Source organism: Adelges cooleyi, unplaced genomic scaffold (assembly GCF_023614345.1).
Source record: "Adelges cooleyi isolate 19-005CV unplaced genomic scaffold, UGA_ACOO_1.1 ACOO_flye_CR_arks_rails_tigmint_CR_PRNA_376, whole genome shotgun sequence".
NCBI classification, from domain to species: Eukaryota; Metazoa; Arthropoda; class Insecta; order Hemiptera; family Adelgidae; genus Adelges; species Adelges cooleyi.
The window spans coordinates 4,158,731-4,177,416 of record NW_026096053.1 but is presented as its reverse complement, the minus strand read 5'-3'; the positions used below and the strand labels follow the sequence as shown (position 1 = coordinate 4,177,416).

General features: G+C 31.0%; 1 protein-coding gene across 1 annotated transcript in view; it reads left to right on the top strand.

The window, feature by feature from the left end:
* The first annotated feature begins 8,474 nt into the window (after positions 1 to 8,474).
* LOC126840997 (uncharacterized) overlaps positions 8,475 to 18,686 on the top strand; it is a 169,422-nt gene continuing 159,210 nt past the window's right edge. Inside the window, exon 1 of the mRNA XM_050577119.1 lies at positions 8,475 to 8,620. Coding sequence (XP_050433076.1) covers positions 8,544 to 8,620 — 77 coding nt within the window. The 5' untranslated portion in view covers positions 8,475 to 8,543. The remainder of the gene's footprint in view (positions 8,621 to 18,686) is intronic.

The following is an 18,686-nucleotide window of genomic DNA, read 5'->3' as shown; positions in this document are numbered from 1 at the left end:
TTACTGTGACGTTTAAAATTTAAATTATTAATTTTATTTAATTGCGCATAGTGGTCGATAAGAACATAATATATTTTTACAAAAACCTAAATCCTATGGGTGTTATACTAAGGATGTCGATATAATTTTATCACATATTAAGTTTAATATACCTATTAAGTATTGTATATTTATGATATTTTATGGTATAAAAAGAAATGGGATAATATATACAAGTGTCCCACAAAGATTTGACAAATTAAATAACTTTTGTTCTAGTGAATATTTTTAAGATTTTTTTTTTAAATTAATTTAAGTATACTCATTTGAGACGTGTTGTATATTGTTATACTGTATATTGTTATATTGTTATATTTATAATATGGTTATTCAGATAACACTAATTAATGTGTACGCAGTGGGGACTGTTCACGGCGTACGCTAATATTGAAAATAATTACTTGTCATTGCTGTTATAGCGTTTCATAATAAACGTCTTTTATTAATCCTAAAATTGAGTTGTATTCTTCAACAATTAAGTATACAACACTTATTTTGTTACATTTTTATTTTTAAACTAAATTAAGAAATATTCGCTGAGATTTTATTAATAGTCGATAACCAGTTTTGGGTAATTATTTTAAAAGGTTTTTGAGTTTAAAGCTTAGGATAGGAAGTGGACTACGGTAGAGTAAACCATACTTACACCTGTTTGTTTAAGTTTTTTTGTTTTAATTAATACGCTTGTCATTTATAATTAGGTATATATGTCAATTATAATAATTACACCATCAAATGTAAAATTAAAGTTTAATATAAAGACTGTAGGTAAAGTTCGACAGAGTTATTTTTACCTGCACGCATTACTCTTTTGCACTTCACCTTGTAAACTTTAAAACCTTTAATAGTAATTATCAAAAACTGTTTGTCGGACAGTCAAAATGTTCAGCAAACTATTCTTAATAGAATAGCTGTCTTAAATTTGAAAAAATTGAGTTAACCAAAAAATAAATCATTTTAATAGTACAGTTTAGAGAAATACAAACCGTGGCATGGTGTTTATAGCGCAAATGAGTATAAATTAATTTTGAAAAAGAAAAAATTTGAAAAATAATCACTTAAACAATATATGTTATTTCATTTGTCGAATCTTTTTGGGACAGAATGATGTTATAATGTTACCTGGACTTCCGATGTGACGTGCTTAGTCGCCGTTTCTTTTGACTGGCGTTATTAAATTGATTTAAAACTTTAATACTATGCTGTTAAGTGGGGTTTTGTTGCAATGGCATTCGGTAACAGTAATGACTTTTGATTCCAAATCCGGTTATTAGAAAATAATTTTTATAATTGCTAACTGTTGCATGCCATCTATTAAAACTAAGATTGATTACATAATAACGGCGTTTTCAGTTAAGTCTTATAAAGAAAATAAATTATTTTTCAATGATATTGTTAATTGGTTAGAAATTATGTTCAATATTAATTAAACAGAAACACATCTACTAGGAGCTAGTCATATTCTTATACGTAAAATAGTTTAAAAATTTATAGATTGTAAATTAAAATTAATTAAATAATTATAGTACAGGTTATTACAGAACATATTTTTACAAAAATGAATAGATAATTAATAAGGATCGCTTTATGTCAGAAAATTAGCAAAAAAATGAATATCTTCTCGGCTTGAATATCGACAAGAACTGATACTTACAATTAAATCAATCTGATTATTAGAGCAATCAAATATTACTTATATAAGGCTTCGGTCTATTGTTAATAACTATTATTTACAACAATGCAATAGTAGGTACCCATCATCATTATTCTATGCATTTTTTTAGTTATAAGTAAAGTCTATCATATCTTTATGTCTTATATTATTGTGATGGAAATCCGAACATCCGGATTTTCACAAAAAAAAAAACGCTATTTAAGCTACTCAAAATGCTTAAATATTATTACAATATAATCTGTTTAGCTAAGTAAAATAATAATTTAAACATTTAAATAATAAATAGCATTTTTTTAAAATTTAATTTCGGATTCTCAACACTATCCGCTTAGCTTGTTTCGAGGATTGTATAGTTTTAATATTTGGTATGGCCGCAGCGTACTCTTGTATATAGGTACCTATAGTTCCTTTTTTATTTTGCTTGTATAATTATTATTGTGTTGATGTATATTGGACACACGGAAAAAATGCAAAATTGGTCCAACCAAACGTATGGTTAATATTTATGGGACACGATAAATGTACAGTTGGAATAACAAATTATATAATTGGCCCAACTAAACATTTAGTCGATCGAAAAGTCGCTTCAACTAAACATTTAGTCGGTCCAACTATTTATTTAGCTATTCCGACTAGAAAAATGAATGCATCCCACCCATAATTTAAAATATAATTTTAGTTGGATTAACTATGCATTTTTTTTTTGTCTGTGCATTCGGATTTATGTATGCCGGTGTTGCCTCATGTTTATACGACCCTCGCGGCTCTTCTGGTCTACGAAATTGACAATTTAATTATACAAAACCCAGGAAAAGGTCCTCCTCGCTCCGACCCTTGCACATCGACGCCGGCGCCTCCCCCCGGCGCCTCCTGTACGTTTAATATTATTATTATTATTATTATAATATATTCCCGGTCGGCCAAGTTAGTCAAAAGTCCAACACACACACACACACAAACTCATTTATTATTATTATAATAAATATTATACAGAAAGTTATGAATTTAGAACGGTCGCACGGGCAACGCAAGCTTTAATCTATACATCCTATCTGTGTGTGTGGATCGCAGGAGCTCGACGCTAAGCCGCGGGGTGGTAACCTTTGATCGGTTGGGGGCGCAATAATCTTTTTTACGAGCCCTCAGCCAACGGGAGAGCGCCATAGGGTCGGTCGACGGTCACCTTTTTTTTTTTTTTTATCCTTTTATGGCATTTGCACACCCCCGTGGCCGCCGCCACAACCCCGGGGACACGCCGTCGCAGTGTATACACAATATATATTCGCCCTTGGGTATATGAATATAATATTGTATACACCGAGCTCAATCCGACGGTGAACGGGAGAATAAAATAATTGAATTGGACCGGTATCTGGTGTGTGGACGAAATACAAACAACAGGGGAATAAAGCGCAAAGTATACACACACACACATACACAAAGCTTAGGATTTCCGCAGAGGTATTATTGAATAAATATATAATATATAGTTTGTGTATAGGAGCATTGGATTGGGGCTAAAGCGAAGGCATGTCGCCCTAGAAACTGGAAAAGCCTCAACAAAAAAAATTGAAGAAAAAAAATATATATATATGTCATATCTATATGCATAAATCAACAACAACCGGATCGAGGCACGTGGTGTGTATAAAATAAGACATTTTAAAATCTCTAATAAAAATCTGCTACTGTATTACTTGTACCTACATTTCCTACAAAAATAACTGTAACGGTAACAGACACGTTACATAACCAAAGCAAATTCTCGTCACATCCGGGCCGAGAACTGGCAACTAATTAAAAACGGTTGTATTTAAAAATTGCTGACTACATCATTTCAGTTAGATATTCCAAACGAATTTAATAGATTATGTGTAGTTGGTTTAACTATACATTTTTGTAAAATATCTATAACGATTTTAAACGTATAACTATACACAACTACAACTACAACCACAACTATGTACAACTATAGCTGTTGGTTTAATTATAAAGTTAATTATTATTATTTAACTTTACAGTTCACATTACACTTTTCTTTATGGTATTATTATTATTTCAATTTTCATTGTTTCAAGTAATACAAATAAAAGATTATACTTATTAGGAAACCTGGAAGACTATATTTGTCTATTACACATAATGTTATAAACTAAGTCAGACTAAATTATAATTATATGGGTGCTAAAATCATTACTAAACTTTTAATCTTTAATAAAACAAAGAATAGTGATATCAAGATTAAAAAAAAATCATAAATGAAAATGCCAATGTTTCAGGGATAGTCCAGTTTTCTGCTATAGTGCTATCAATACAATTTTGATCTGATACACAGCACCTACAATATTTACTTATACAAACATATAATATATTATTACTATGTTACATAGTATAATATGAATTATATATATTATTTTAAACTTGATATTATCAAGTATAAACTACTTTTATCTACCTCAAACACCTTGAACGTGTCAATAAGTAAACCATCATTTAACAGTTACTTAACTAGGTATTGGAAGAAAAAATAGTTTATTAAAATTAAATTCAATGTCATATATACTATTTTAGCTTCGACGTTTTTAATGAATGTGTTTAATTAGTGAAGGACACTACAAAATTAAATATACTTTACAATAAATGTATACAGCCGTACAGAATAATATGTTACATGATATATATAATATAACTTAAATACTCTAAAACACGTTGAGCATAAGGTATTATGGGCAGTGTTCTGGTGGAAATAGGCGTAGAATAAACTTGTCCGTGCTAGGTCTCTAGGCCAGTTAGCAGTCGCTGTAGTAGAGAGTATGTGAGATGATGAGAGTATGGCTGCAGTGATAAATCATAATTATGCATTTTTTCCCTTTGGTTTTGTTTATTTTTACAACTTAACACGGCAAATTCAACCATAATATATAGCTGGTATTAGGTTGACGCAACTAAAATGTCCAGTAAGTTCCAATTATATACATATAATTAACTATTTCAATTTAGTACTCCAAACTATACAAATATATTGTGTCCCTATACTAACCATACATAATGGTTGTCACAACTATATAGTTTTTGACTATAATTGATAACAATATAAAAACCTGAGGGCTGAGTGGAACCCATCCTGCGACATACCTCATTTTACTACATTAAAAATTGAAGGGCTACTAACCCGTAATTTCTAGTGTGAAAACTAAATTCAACAAAATTTCATAGAAAAACAGAGGAGAATATTATCTAAGCTTCAACGTGTCAATTGTTTGATAGTTCTAATCATTTTTTTTCTATGAATTTTTAAAGATTGGGTTGAATTAAATCAATTATTAAAAATTAGTGGATATAGTTATCGAAAATTTTAAAACGCTCATGCACAGATTAAGTTCTTCTATATTTACTGTACAATTTGGGGTTTTTTACAATTCCAATATACTTTAGTTTTGTTATAAAAATTGTATTTATTTTCTATAGAAATGATGGTTTTGCAAAAAAAAAAAAAACAACCAAATAATGTAGTATTAATATGTAATAAGTAAGTAAGTGTATAATATAATTGTATATAATTATACACTTTAGTTCTAAATGAAGATTTTGCAAAAAATTAGCTGTACTACGCTCCTTAAAAAATGGGTAGATAGCATCCTCCTAAGCAATTAACTGTAAAATAAAATTAAGTTCTAATTTCGTTTAAAAACCGTTGTGTTCAAATATATTAGAATATTCATTTACAATTACCATATGACGCATAAATTAACAACAATGTACTATATAAGTCATATATTGCTGTAAGGAAAAAATAAATAGTTAAAAATAATTGTCGTTGTAAAATATTATTTTACATAATATGTATAGTGTAAATGATTTCATATTTTTTTAAGAAGATTCAAACGGTTGACTTTTACATGTAAAATATATAAATTATATATCATATTATTTGATTTATACAAGTGTCCTTAAACCAGATTATTAAACTGTGATGAATTGATTGTATCTGCATGTGTTCTATATACTCTTGCAAATTGTAAAAAAAAAAGTAGTGTATATTCATTAATTTTAATTGGTTATCGAGTTAAACCAGATTTATATTGAAAAATTACACACCGTATGCATTAAGATTTTCTATTTTTTTTTTCATGCTAAGAGTATTGTATGTTTTATGTTTCTGGTCATTAGGTTTATACATTTTTTTTAAAATTTTTTTTTTTTTTTAAACATTTTATTGGTAAAACAAACAATCTGTAATTATTATATTACAATAAGTCCGTAAGCGGAAATAATACAATGACTTAGATACACATGAATAAAAGCAGCCGCCCTATGGCGGCACTCTTTAACTTGAGTGGTTTAGGTATTTTTTTATTTAAACGGTCAAAGGTCGAGTGTAAATAAGTGGGAGAGGTAAGATCGACCATGTTGTAATAAGGTGATGAAAATTAAATAGTAAAAACTAAAACGGGTAAGAGAGGTTTGTAAATGTTAAGAATAATGTAATTGGGAATGATAAGGACATACTAATAATTATAAATTAAAATTAAATTAAATTATCAATACTTAAGCGAATTAGTAGTTGTCGGTGTAAACAGGCGTGATTAGACGCAGGCCGGAAACTGGTAGCACTGTCGCCGGACAAGGATGCGACCACCTACAGCAGTGGAATGCTAAATAAAAAAATCATTTTTAAAAACTAGTATGATACAAAATAAAACCTAAAAGAAAAGTAGCATTTGGATTCTGGACTTTGGAGTTGCAACAATTTATTCATTCATGATTCAGTCTTGCTTTTAAAATTAAACTTAATTTTAATTAAATTAATACCATTTTGGCCACCGTTTTTTTTTACAAAATATACAATATTTTTTTTAACAAAATGTAGCTGTGAAATTAGCTAATTGGTTATCGTTTTAAATGATAAAAAAAGTATAATAAAAATGTTATTTACAATTTGTTATTATTGTACAGTTATAAATTATAATTATAAAAGTTATGTTATACAGAAAAAAATAAAAAGTTGGGCCGACTAAATTTTTAGTTAAAGCAACTATACATTTAGTTGGAGCAATTGTGTTTTTTCCGTGGTTAGTTAAGCATTTATAACTTAAAGTATTTTATTTTTATTTAACTGTTTTAATCACATTGGCTATACTTTGAAAAAAATGTCTTGTTAAAGAAATATCATAATCATGGGTCTTTGTTTACCTTTATTTTTTTCCTTGGCTGTTTTTATCGATTATTTTATTAGACACAATTTTATACGAAGATTTCGTTAAATCAACAGAGATTTGCGTTTGCCCATAGCGAGTATAACTATAGTCTGACGAGGATTCTGCGGGAACTGCAGTTATGTTACCTTAACTTAAGTTTAGACGTGACATACTTAGTGGCCGTGTCTTTAATTTAGGTTAACTCAAGCACATATATTGTTTAATAACTTTAATATTATGCTGTTAAGTGGTTTGGTCTTGTGTTGCAACAACAGCATTCGGTAACAGTAATGATGTTTAATGCCGAATGAATTTGGTTATTGTAAAATCATTTGTATAATAGCCGAATGTTGCATGTCATTTGTCAAAACTAGATTTGATTATATAATAACAGCGTTTTGGGTAAAATTCGAACAAAGAAAAAATATATTATTTTCCATATTATTACTAATTGGTGAGAATCGGTGTATTAAATAGAAAAAACAAGTACTATATAATATACTAGTAGCTAGTCTCCTTCTGAAATAATTAACACACGCGCAAAATATTAATTAAATATTTTGTAGATTGTCGTGTACCTCGGTCACGAGGATTCTATACGAAATAAAATACTAAAAACATATGCATGGTATATACCTATGTAAATTCGTCGTATCGGTAGCGATAATCAACGACGGAGACGCGCGTAAGACGGACGGTCCAAAGAGAAGAACCGAAAACGTGACAGGCGTGACAGCGTATACACAGCCCGAGCTATGTAGGTATGTATGTACCTAATACTTATATAATCTAAGACTATATACCTACACACACAGTATGTATGTATACGGTATGTACATGGAGTTGCAGGCGGCGGTGGCTGTGTCGTTGCATAAATCAACGGGTTTTTTTTGATGGGCGTCGGTCCAACCAGGGTGCGGTGCTCGGCGAGGGTGCGTGCGCAGAGACACGCGGTATGAGTGTGCTGCGGTACTACTATTGTAATAATATACACACTGTGTATAATACCGTGTGCATGTATCCGGCCAAAGCATTAAAAACCCACTGTCGCCCCGTGGTCGTGGTCGTCATCGTTTTTACAGCCGTCTCTCCTATGAGACGGCGTTTACTCGTCCCCGTCGGCTCGCCGGCCGACAAATATGGAAGGGCGGCCGTGTATAGGTGTACTATACGGGCGATTCGACTGAACCCGCGGCAGAGGGGTGTGTGGTGCGGCGGAGAGGGGGAGGAAAAAAGTGTAAAAAGGGGGTTGCCGCCGCAGCCGTGAGGGGGTCGTAAAATGGCCCCCGACGTTTTAGATTTTTATTGCGATCGCCCCGTGTGTAAAATGTACATTTGTGTGTGTGCGCGACGGTGAGAGTCGTACGCCGTGTGTATGTTATATATATATATAAATATACAAGGGCGAGGAGAGAGAGAGAGAGAGAGAGAGGACGTCTTATACAACACCCCCTTTGGGTTTTTGCGCCCCTTCCAACGGGGCGGCGGGTCCGCGGTGAGAGCGTTTTTGCCGGCCGCCTTCGTCGCCGCTACTCGGTTTCGCACCCCGGACGCGCGTGGACGAACGCCTGCGACCCTCAGGACTCGCCGGCCACACTCACATAATATAATAATATAATACTTGTGATTATATGCAAAAGTTCGGTGCTGTAGTTCGGTCCAAGTACGCTGTCCCACACCGTTTCCCGGCAGCAGTATCCACACACACGTGAGTACTTTAAACAACTATACAATTTATGTACCTACATAGCAGGGATATGGGCAAAATGTATCGATAAGTCTAATTTGGCTTGATCGATTGTATTGCTAATGTAAATGGAATTTTGGAAGTATGTTTAGTTGTATTGAGATGCAATTTTATATAGGCGCGCCGTGATTTATGGGTAATCGAGATTTTCTGTATCTTGTATCAATGTCCACCACTGTACATAAGTACCCATCAATCGTTCTATCTTCAGAGTGCCGCGTTTTTCTTTAAGAACCGAGTTACTAACTATTTTGGCGGTCTACTTAACTCATAACAACTAGAACTATATGGTTATGATCAGATACACTGCGATCGTCCCCCACCCTTCCGCCACTTCCTTCACGCACATCTTTTGTACATCAACGCACACTATTGCCGCCGCCTCCTATTATTGACTCTTCCTCCGCCTTGCTTTCGCTTTCCGTTCTCCTTCCCTGAGAGATAACTCATTGGCGCAATGTATAAAAAATAAATACCGGTTCAGCGCCGCCAATCGATATGGACACAAGCATCGTGCGTGGACGTCCAAGAAAACGTTTACTGCGAAAGGAGTCAAGATTGCTATGTGATTACAACCGGGTAGCCATGATTGTTACAAAACCAGAAAGAAATATACTTGGAAATAAGTTTAACTTTAAGTACTAGAGAACCTGGACATGAGAATACCCGAGAGTTAGTAAAGTTTGAATTTTTTTTTTTGTATTATCTTCATAGTGGCTAGCAGTTTTGACTCGTTGAACAGAACGTGTGTATATGTCTCGTTCAATTCGTTTTGGCAATCCTCAAATAATTGTATTAAAGCAAATGAACCGCTGCCAATGTCTTACGTCACCATTACCGTCTTATTGAGTGATGTCTTATATTATAGTTATGTAACTTCAACAATAATTTTAGCTACATTATTCTACCGGTTTTTCTATGGATTTTTTTAAAAGAAGCATCAGTTAAGAGCATTGTCCATCGATTCTATACATTTTAATAACTTAACCTATAAACACTTGGTCGTTTAGGTGGGGAGGGGGGAGTTCGATAGATTAGCGTCATCGTGCAGTGGAGGGTTCATATAAATGACTTGCCTAAAAGCATCAATTATTATGACGTCCAAACTCTCATCGTTAACAATATACAACATTAATATTGTAAAAATATACAATTACTACCAATACTCTACCACTGCCATTAAACATGTATAATATGCTAACCTCGTATCAATTGAAATGTCACGTCATACCCGTATAAAGCAAAGTCGATGATATAACCGATTACTATCGCACGCAAACTTCCATGAAGTCGCTACAGCGGCCATTGCTTTATGCTGCAAATGAGAACAAGTAATCATTTGAAACTTGTGTGAGGCGCATGACTCCAAGTCTGTGCGCCGTATTATAATAATAATTATGGTTTATATTGGACTTATATGTCCAATATGATTTATATTGGTTTACTATTGTTCAACAAAAGCATGACGCTTCATTTATGATAAGTAGATATATAGGCTACAGTTGTATAATTTATTATTCCAATGTCTTCAATGATTTTCCCAAATGTATAGACTTATTTAAAAAGGAAAAATATTACATCCGTCTATAACTATGAACTATTAAGTTTGACAAAAAATGTTAGCCAATTGTTATTTTTCTATATTGCCATTTAATGACCTCAACCTGGGCATGCATGTTTTATTTTACAACAGTTTAGTTTCAATTATTGTAAATCAAATAATCTAATTTTAAGGTCCAAATTCTCTTTCTTCTTCTTTACCTAAACCCCTACAAATGGTGTAACTCGACTAAATAATTTATCGTTTGTCTCTCGTCAAAACTCTTAACACACAAATATCTCTTGCCCTTTTTACTAACTCTTTACCTCCATTCTTTCAACATGCCAAAAAACCATCTCAGCCTGTTCTCTCTCGTTTTCCCTGTTATACGAGCCCCACTTCTACTTAAGTAATACTTGTTTTTAATTCTGTCCAACCTAGCCACTACAAGTGTCCATCTAAACGTTCTCCTTTCAGTTATTTTCTTGTTCCTTTCATCTCTAACACTCGCTTTTATACATCTTGGCCCTTACTATAGTTTTATAAAATGTTCCTTTCACTCCAAGCGACACAATTTCTTATATGTTATATAATGACCGTCTCATCAATCAAGTTAAACTTTATTGTACAATTATATAGGCTGTAAACAGATAAAACAAATACTGTATTTATAATAGTTTAGAGGCACTTAGGTGTTAATCAGAATAATAACACATCCATATAATTATTATCGATTCTGGGAATACAGTCAGATGATAAATCATAATTTTATGTTACTAATTTCTCCAGCTAACCGTAGAAGGTTCAATTTTTTTTTGTCATATTGTAACCGAGAAAAGGGTAAATGTGCACAATTATTCTTTGTATAGTCTGCGGCGTCATCGGGAAAAGTAGGTCAAGGCGGTATGTGTACCCGTTTTATATGGGCAAAAAATAATAACATGCCTAATATAATATATTATCTATAAAAGGATATGTGGTCAACTTGTGTGTACACACGCGTACATACAATATGCTGTAGCCTTTATCCCGAAGAAACAAAAAAAAAAGTGTTTAAAGTGACCCTTGTAATGTGCGTGACCTTAAGAGGGTATAATAATATTATGCGATTCTTTCAGTCATATCATCGCGCGCTCGCACGTACACTCGAAAGAGAGAGTGCAAAAAAAATTAAGAGAAAAAAAATGTTTGAAAGAGAATTTATGGCATTTCTTCTTTCCCGACTGACCCATTTCTCTTTATCATATTATCGTTATTATCTCATGTTACCCCTTTTATATGGGGGAAAAAAATAATTCTTATTTTGCCATTTACAATCTATTCGAAAACTATAACAGTGCATTACCATAACTTTCATATCGTCTTTAACGGAAATAACTCAAAAATAGCTTTATTTTTTGTTGAAAATGTGCATATGGGTCTAAGCATTAATAAAATATATTATTTTACGGGAAACGCAACACACTAGTTTATTTCCTGTAATTATAATTAAAAAAGTATTTAGTTATGTTGCCGCTACTAATGTAATGAACTGCAAGGTTCAAACAAGTACTATCTTGTGCAGCGGAAAAATGTAGTTAAAACACCAAAATAGACTTACTAACACACAAGACTGTCAAGATAGGTTTGATTAAATTTAATATATTTAATAAACGTTTACCACAGACAATAACTTTACTCTGCGGTTAACAAGATAAACAATTGAACATTTACTGATTGTTCCTCCTAAAAGAATAAACTGATACCTACTAAAAAAGAGTAAAAACTAAAAGCATTTTTTAATACTTATTGAAAACAAGTATTAACGTCAGATAACAAGAATTGGTAAATGCTTATATGATAAATAAGTATTATATAATAATTTTAAGTTGCCCAAAACATTAGTAAGCGTAAATCATACTCTACGTGCCATGGTCGTAACATTAACTCAAAGTGACCTGACCATTACACTAACGAGTAATACTAATTAATATAGTAATAATAAATAATTAACAAGCTATTAACGATTAAATTATAATTAAATTATTCCGTTAAAAAGTCAATAAGCGATAAAATGGTAATTTTTATAGTTTATTAAATTTAATATTTTTTGCTCTACTTATAGTAGATATAATATGTTATAAAAAAAAATGTATTTGAAATATAGGTATGGACAATGCACTAGATAAAACACTGGAGTCATCTCCGACAGTAGATCATAAAATAATTACATTTATTTAGGTAAAGCTTAAGATCCAATATTTCCTATGGTGAAGTACCCTGGTCCTTGCACTGGTGTTGTTGAGTACACTTTGAATACCTATAGTTTAAGTTTTTGTACAATTTTTACTGTTGTTATGATAAAATATACTGGTTACAAAATATCTTTCTTAATTTTTTTCTCTATTAACATAATATACTATGTTGGAAATAGCATAATTCTACAACAAACAATACTAACTAACCTTCTCAGTTTCAATACAATAAACATAGTAAAAGTAAAATTTGCATTTTATAGTAACGCATCATAACTAATTAGGCATTAATATGCCTAAAAAGTATATTATTTAATGTGGTATTTAATACCCCACTACATTATTATAATGTTACATACAAACTAACCATAGCGTTATTTTGGTAGGTACAATAAAAGAATAAAAAAATGTCAGACCTGTTCGCCAAAGCAATAAAGTAGGTATGGTTCCACCTTCGGTGTGTGCGTCAAATTCAATCATAATTACTTTATGGTTTATTAAAAATTGAATTTACACTTAAATCGTGTGTCGAGCGGGTTCATTTAATTCCTCTATGATGATCAGGTTTTCGTTTTGTAATAGAAGTTATTCGACGCTTTCCTTTGCGTGTGCAATATAATACAAACACACGGAATCGTTCTTTGTGATAATTCGGACTATTGATGCTTTAGTGGTCTGCGAGCAATCGTTGATAGGTACAACCATTTGCTAACAAAAATTATAATATCATTTTATAAGTTCTACATATTAATCAGATTCGATGGTCAATAATGTGTCTGCTGTGTCATATTTTTAAAGTGCAATCAATTTTTGGAGTTTATCTCGGTACGTAGAAATGTTCAATTTTGTTTAATACCTACATAGAATAGGGCGAACGAAATTTTTATATCTTAACTACTATTTTGCTGTAATATAATATTTTGTCTTGTTATGTGATACTTTAGAAAGTAAAATAACGTCAATGTGAATATTAATTAAGTCATTTATCTCTTTAAAAAAAAATAACACGACTTCAGAATAATCAAATAATATAAAAACTTTGTCTACGAGTTCGCCTGAACTACGGGGAGGAATATAAAACCATTTTGGCAGTTTTGTTTTGGATTTTGACCTTCGGCGCAATTCCTTGGAGTATAGAATTTATAGCATATTAAATCTAAATATAATACGTTTAATTACAAATTATATTTATTTTCGTTAATAAAATATTACCATTAAAATAATAAGCAATTAAGCAATTAACGACTTATAAGTCGTTAATTGAAAGTTGCTAAAAGTTGTTCAAAAATTTCAATTTTAAATAGGTTTTAGATTTCAGTTAAATTCTCAATAGTTCAGTCTCAATTTGTTCTGGTTGTGTTACATGATAACTTTACCTTATAAATTAAAAGTTGCCACTAGTAACTTTGTACTTTTGTACACAAGCAATTTTTTTAGTATTGGGGGCTCTCACCATTTTATTTTGTTAAATTTCACTAATTCCCAAAATAGGAGGCCTTATCTTGTCCACCTACAAATTAAATAAAATCCAAACAGTGTGGTTTTTTTTAAGCGTAATTGCATTTTTACATAATATTATTTTATTATTTTACTAATTACTACACCGGAGACTTTAGTAACAGTAGTATTATAATCAAATTCTCCGCTCCTAAACAATGCTAACATTTTAATATTTATTTAAATGCTGACAAATGTGGTTATACTTATACTGTAAGCCTAATAGTGTTGTATTCGGCCTTGGTTATAAATGGGATAACCTAACGTTTTTTGATTTGAAACGTTTATTATAAAGGAATACAATGTACCTAATGTTTTGTACAGATGTTATAATGTCGGTGTGTGTTGAAGAGACGAAGGAAATGCCTGTACAAGAAAACCAGCCGAATGTTCATAAATTTAAGCCGGGTATCAAATAAAAAATAATTGTTTAACTCTCTTATATATTACCTATTCCTATCCGACCCGTCGAAGAATGCCAACAATCCGGTTTTGGTCATCCTTATGATGCGGCCATTGGTCGACGTGCACGTCCCAACTGTATGAGATTATTTTCATATTATATTATATTATACCTATACTGACACTGCCCGTAACAAACGTGTGTTCATACAGGGGAGTCATCTACAGCAGCTATGGTCGGCTGCTGGTAGGTCTCAAGAGTTCATATCGGATAATATATATATATTGTTATAATAATGCCGGCGGCACAGCGAGTTTTTTAAGGTTTGTCCTCGAAAAGGTTAAACGTATACTTACTCTTTAAAGGGATTAAATACCGGAATATGTGCGTGTACAATATATTATATTGTTAACACTATAATGATAGGCCGCGTTGTTGTAAGTATTATTATACACACTACGAGGTCGACCCTCAGCTATTAATTCGGCGTGGAGTAGTATTTTTTAATATTCATTCTATCTCATCTTGATTAAAAAGGCGTTGGAAATTTGTCGTTATTAATTGAAAGTAATTTAATTAGTTGAACGACTTTTTGTTGATTTGGTCATGTTTCGTATTCTGTACGGTATTCCCGATCTATAGTTTTACCACACACAAATTGCAATAGTATATTAATAATATAATCATAGCTGTGATCATTCTCATATGTACTATCTCGGATGATACCTCAAAAGCGGCTTGTACACCAATGTAAACATTTTTGGATGCTATTATTCAGTTTAATAAATTGGGGAATTCTCTAAACACATCTAGCGTCTATCCTAGTAGTATACAAATACAATTATTTTCTAATGATGAGGTTTGGTGAACAATATCACAGTAGTATATTTGTCTGATGTATAATTGCATACTAAGGAAATAGTATAAACATATATTTGATTTTCTGACAAAATATGTTAAGTATGTTAAACAAATCAAAGACATGGATACATCCAAAGCATATCGAGTTAATAATATTTTAGTCCATAACGGCTAAAACACATTCAATATTAAACATATAACTTTAACTTTAAGTTTAACTATAACATAAATTACGATTGGTTACAACGATTTGAAATATTTAAAAAAAAATCATGAGCAGAGTAGCCTACTACTTAGTTTGTTTGCTATTGGGTTTCAAAAAAAAAAAATAAATAAATAAACAATTTAATCTGAAAATTCCATTAAATAAGACTACTAAAATCTTCATAGTTTCTAACAAACTTGTGATTAGTAAATAAATAACTTGAATACCATAATAAATTTAGGCCAACGCTGGCAATTTTTTAAAAATAACATTTTTTTATAATTCAGAACTATTTTACTTTAGTGTTAGAAATTTGATGATCATTGTTCAATAACATAAGTTCTTTAGAGGCATAATGAAAAAAAATACTATATCAACCTATGTTATGGTTAAAATATCAGCTTAAATAGCTATATATTATATATCTCGTGGCGAATTTTGATATTTCTTAATAAGTTAAACAATTATATTTCGTATAAAGGTGTTAAAACTTTCACAGATTGAGCTATTACTTGGAGATATTTTTTGGATCTATCCATGTCGTCATTATTTAACTGACGGTTATAACTTAATTATACGGTTATAATGTTTAGATTGAATTATCTAAAGATTGCAAGGTCTTCAGATAAATACTCACTGTTGATTATTTCATTGTCGCAACTAAGCTGAATACACCGCTTGTCTCCTACCGGCATATATATGTCTGTAGTCGCAACTGTGTTTCCTCGACCACGCGGTATCGTTGTAGGTCATGTGATCTCCTTTTCACTATTTACAGCATGTATAACAACTGCTATATAAACAGTGAAAACGGCGACTGTTGCTCTAAAAATGGACCCTGCTATAGGTTAGTATAAATACCTAATATTATACCGCTATATTATATTATATTATAATGATATACTTTACAAACGACCTTAAATTAAATTCTAATTATAACTCATAAAATATAACTATTTGTCTAATTCTGCTCCTTTCGGTAGGCACTCTATCTTATTCCATTAAATAGTTTAAATCGAATGTCTTCAACGAATATAATATTTTTATGAGTGTTGTGTGATTATATAACATTACAGGTACATAATACCATTGATAATACTGAACTAAACGTTTTGCTTTTATAAATTGTATATAGTCAAGGTATTGCAATGGTACCTACATTTGTCTTGATGGTGTTAAATTATGAAAATCTTAAAAAAAACTAGGCGGTATAAAATATATTTTGAATAACTTTTAAATACTTAGCTATAATTCCTAAAGTGTCAGAAAAAAATTCTTTGCAGGTCGCGTTTTCCATTATAAAATGTAAATTAATATGAAATATCTCATTAAAAAAATAGTACAAATTATATTAGGTATTCAAACACGTGTATTTTTTTTCATTTTGTACCTAAATAACATAGCAGCTATTGTTTTATATTGTATTCAATTCAACGATAAACAAGCGTTTTCTTGTTGGGTCTGTGATGTCTTCTTCTTCGAGACGGTCTGGAAGGAGAAAGTAAACATGAAGTAGATAATATACAAGCCGGTGTGTTTGGTGACAAAAAAAAAACATTACAGTCGCCGCCCGACATTATTGGTAGGTCTGAGGCGCATGTACCACATTTTGGTCGACGGCCATGTGAAAATGGGCGCGGCCTATACAATACATGAAACTGCCTTGATCGAAAGGTTATGGTTTTTATCAAAAAAAATGAATACTTATCCGATTCGCTTAATCCAAATTTTAATGATATCCACACAATATCACAATACCCTACCCTCGCATAAATATTTCTATGAATTTTTTTCCAATCTTAATATGTTAACATATTGCACATGCGGTTCTGGCAAGCCTTTTAAACAGTCTAAAGTTTGAGATTTACATGATTTAAATTTCTGAAATGAACAAACAGACTTGTTAATAGACTTTGTGTATTGGTAAACGCCACAGAGAAACAGGGAGAGATGATGAATTATTCCAAACTAGTATGTCCAGAACGGTACAAGTTCAAGTTTCTGAAAAGAGCGACCGTAGTGCAAGCACGGTCCACTAGATGGCCACAGCTATAGGCGCTTTCTGGTGGTCACTGGACTTACTAAGTGCGTTGTAAGTAACCAAGTATTTTGTATACAGACTACCGGTGACCATCGGTACTAATACTCCTGATTTTGGGTAGTCGTTGACCATAGTATCGCCAAAATATGTTATAGGTATTTTGTCACTGGGTCTCCGCAAGTTAATCTACAGTAATATAATATGATACACTTGGAAAAACTATACATATTGAATCAAATAGTACTTGTAAAATGTAGAATTTGAATTCATCAAATTTTCAAAAATGAGATATGTATTAAAACAATACATTTTACAACAGATTTTGACAATGAGATATGTATTAAAACAATACATTTTACAACAGATTTTGACAATGTATTAAATGTTTAAAAAATTGTCATTGTAAATTTTAAAAAATAATACATTTTTAGTTTAAACAAAATTAATTTGTCACATTTACAAAATTATCATTTTATTTTTATTAATAATATTATCTAAATTAAACAAACCAAATAATTGGCAATTAAATTAAATCCTTAATCATTTTTGAACATTGTAAATCAACAATGAAAATTTGTAATCCACAAAATACTTTTTTTTGCAAATAATATATTTGATAGATTTTTTTATTGAATCAATCGCGTTTTTTATTTATTTAAATATACTGTTTTTATATGTTTCTCATTTGTTTCATTGGCGAATTATTAAGTTTCATTTGACTTTGTATGTAAATGTTGCATATTTCTTTTAAAATGTATTTTATGTTAATAGCTAAAGATAAATTTATTTAAAAAAAATAGTAGTGACGCACATAAAACATATCAACAGTTTAAGAACTATAATTATCTACTTTATTTATACACTCAGATACTAGACAAGAAATATAAATAAAGTGAATTATTTAATTCTTAGTAAATGCTTTTTAATTGAAAAACAAAATGTAATACTCAATGAACATATTTAAACTTCCATAGTAAATTGTCGGATATAATTAATATTAAATACATCTAAGTAGTAAGTGTTATAATATACTAGCTCCCACTCCGCAAACTAACACATAATTTATCACTTCCTTATTGCATATTTTATGACTAAGAAAATAATATGTACCGTATCATTTTGTTTTGTAACCGTTAGTATATTAAAATTCCTACTACACTTTATAAAAAAAAAAACCTACTAATAAATTAAAACAAAAATAGTACAACTTTAATCATTTTGGTAGTTCAAATGCCAATTAGATAAT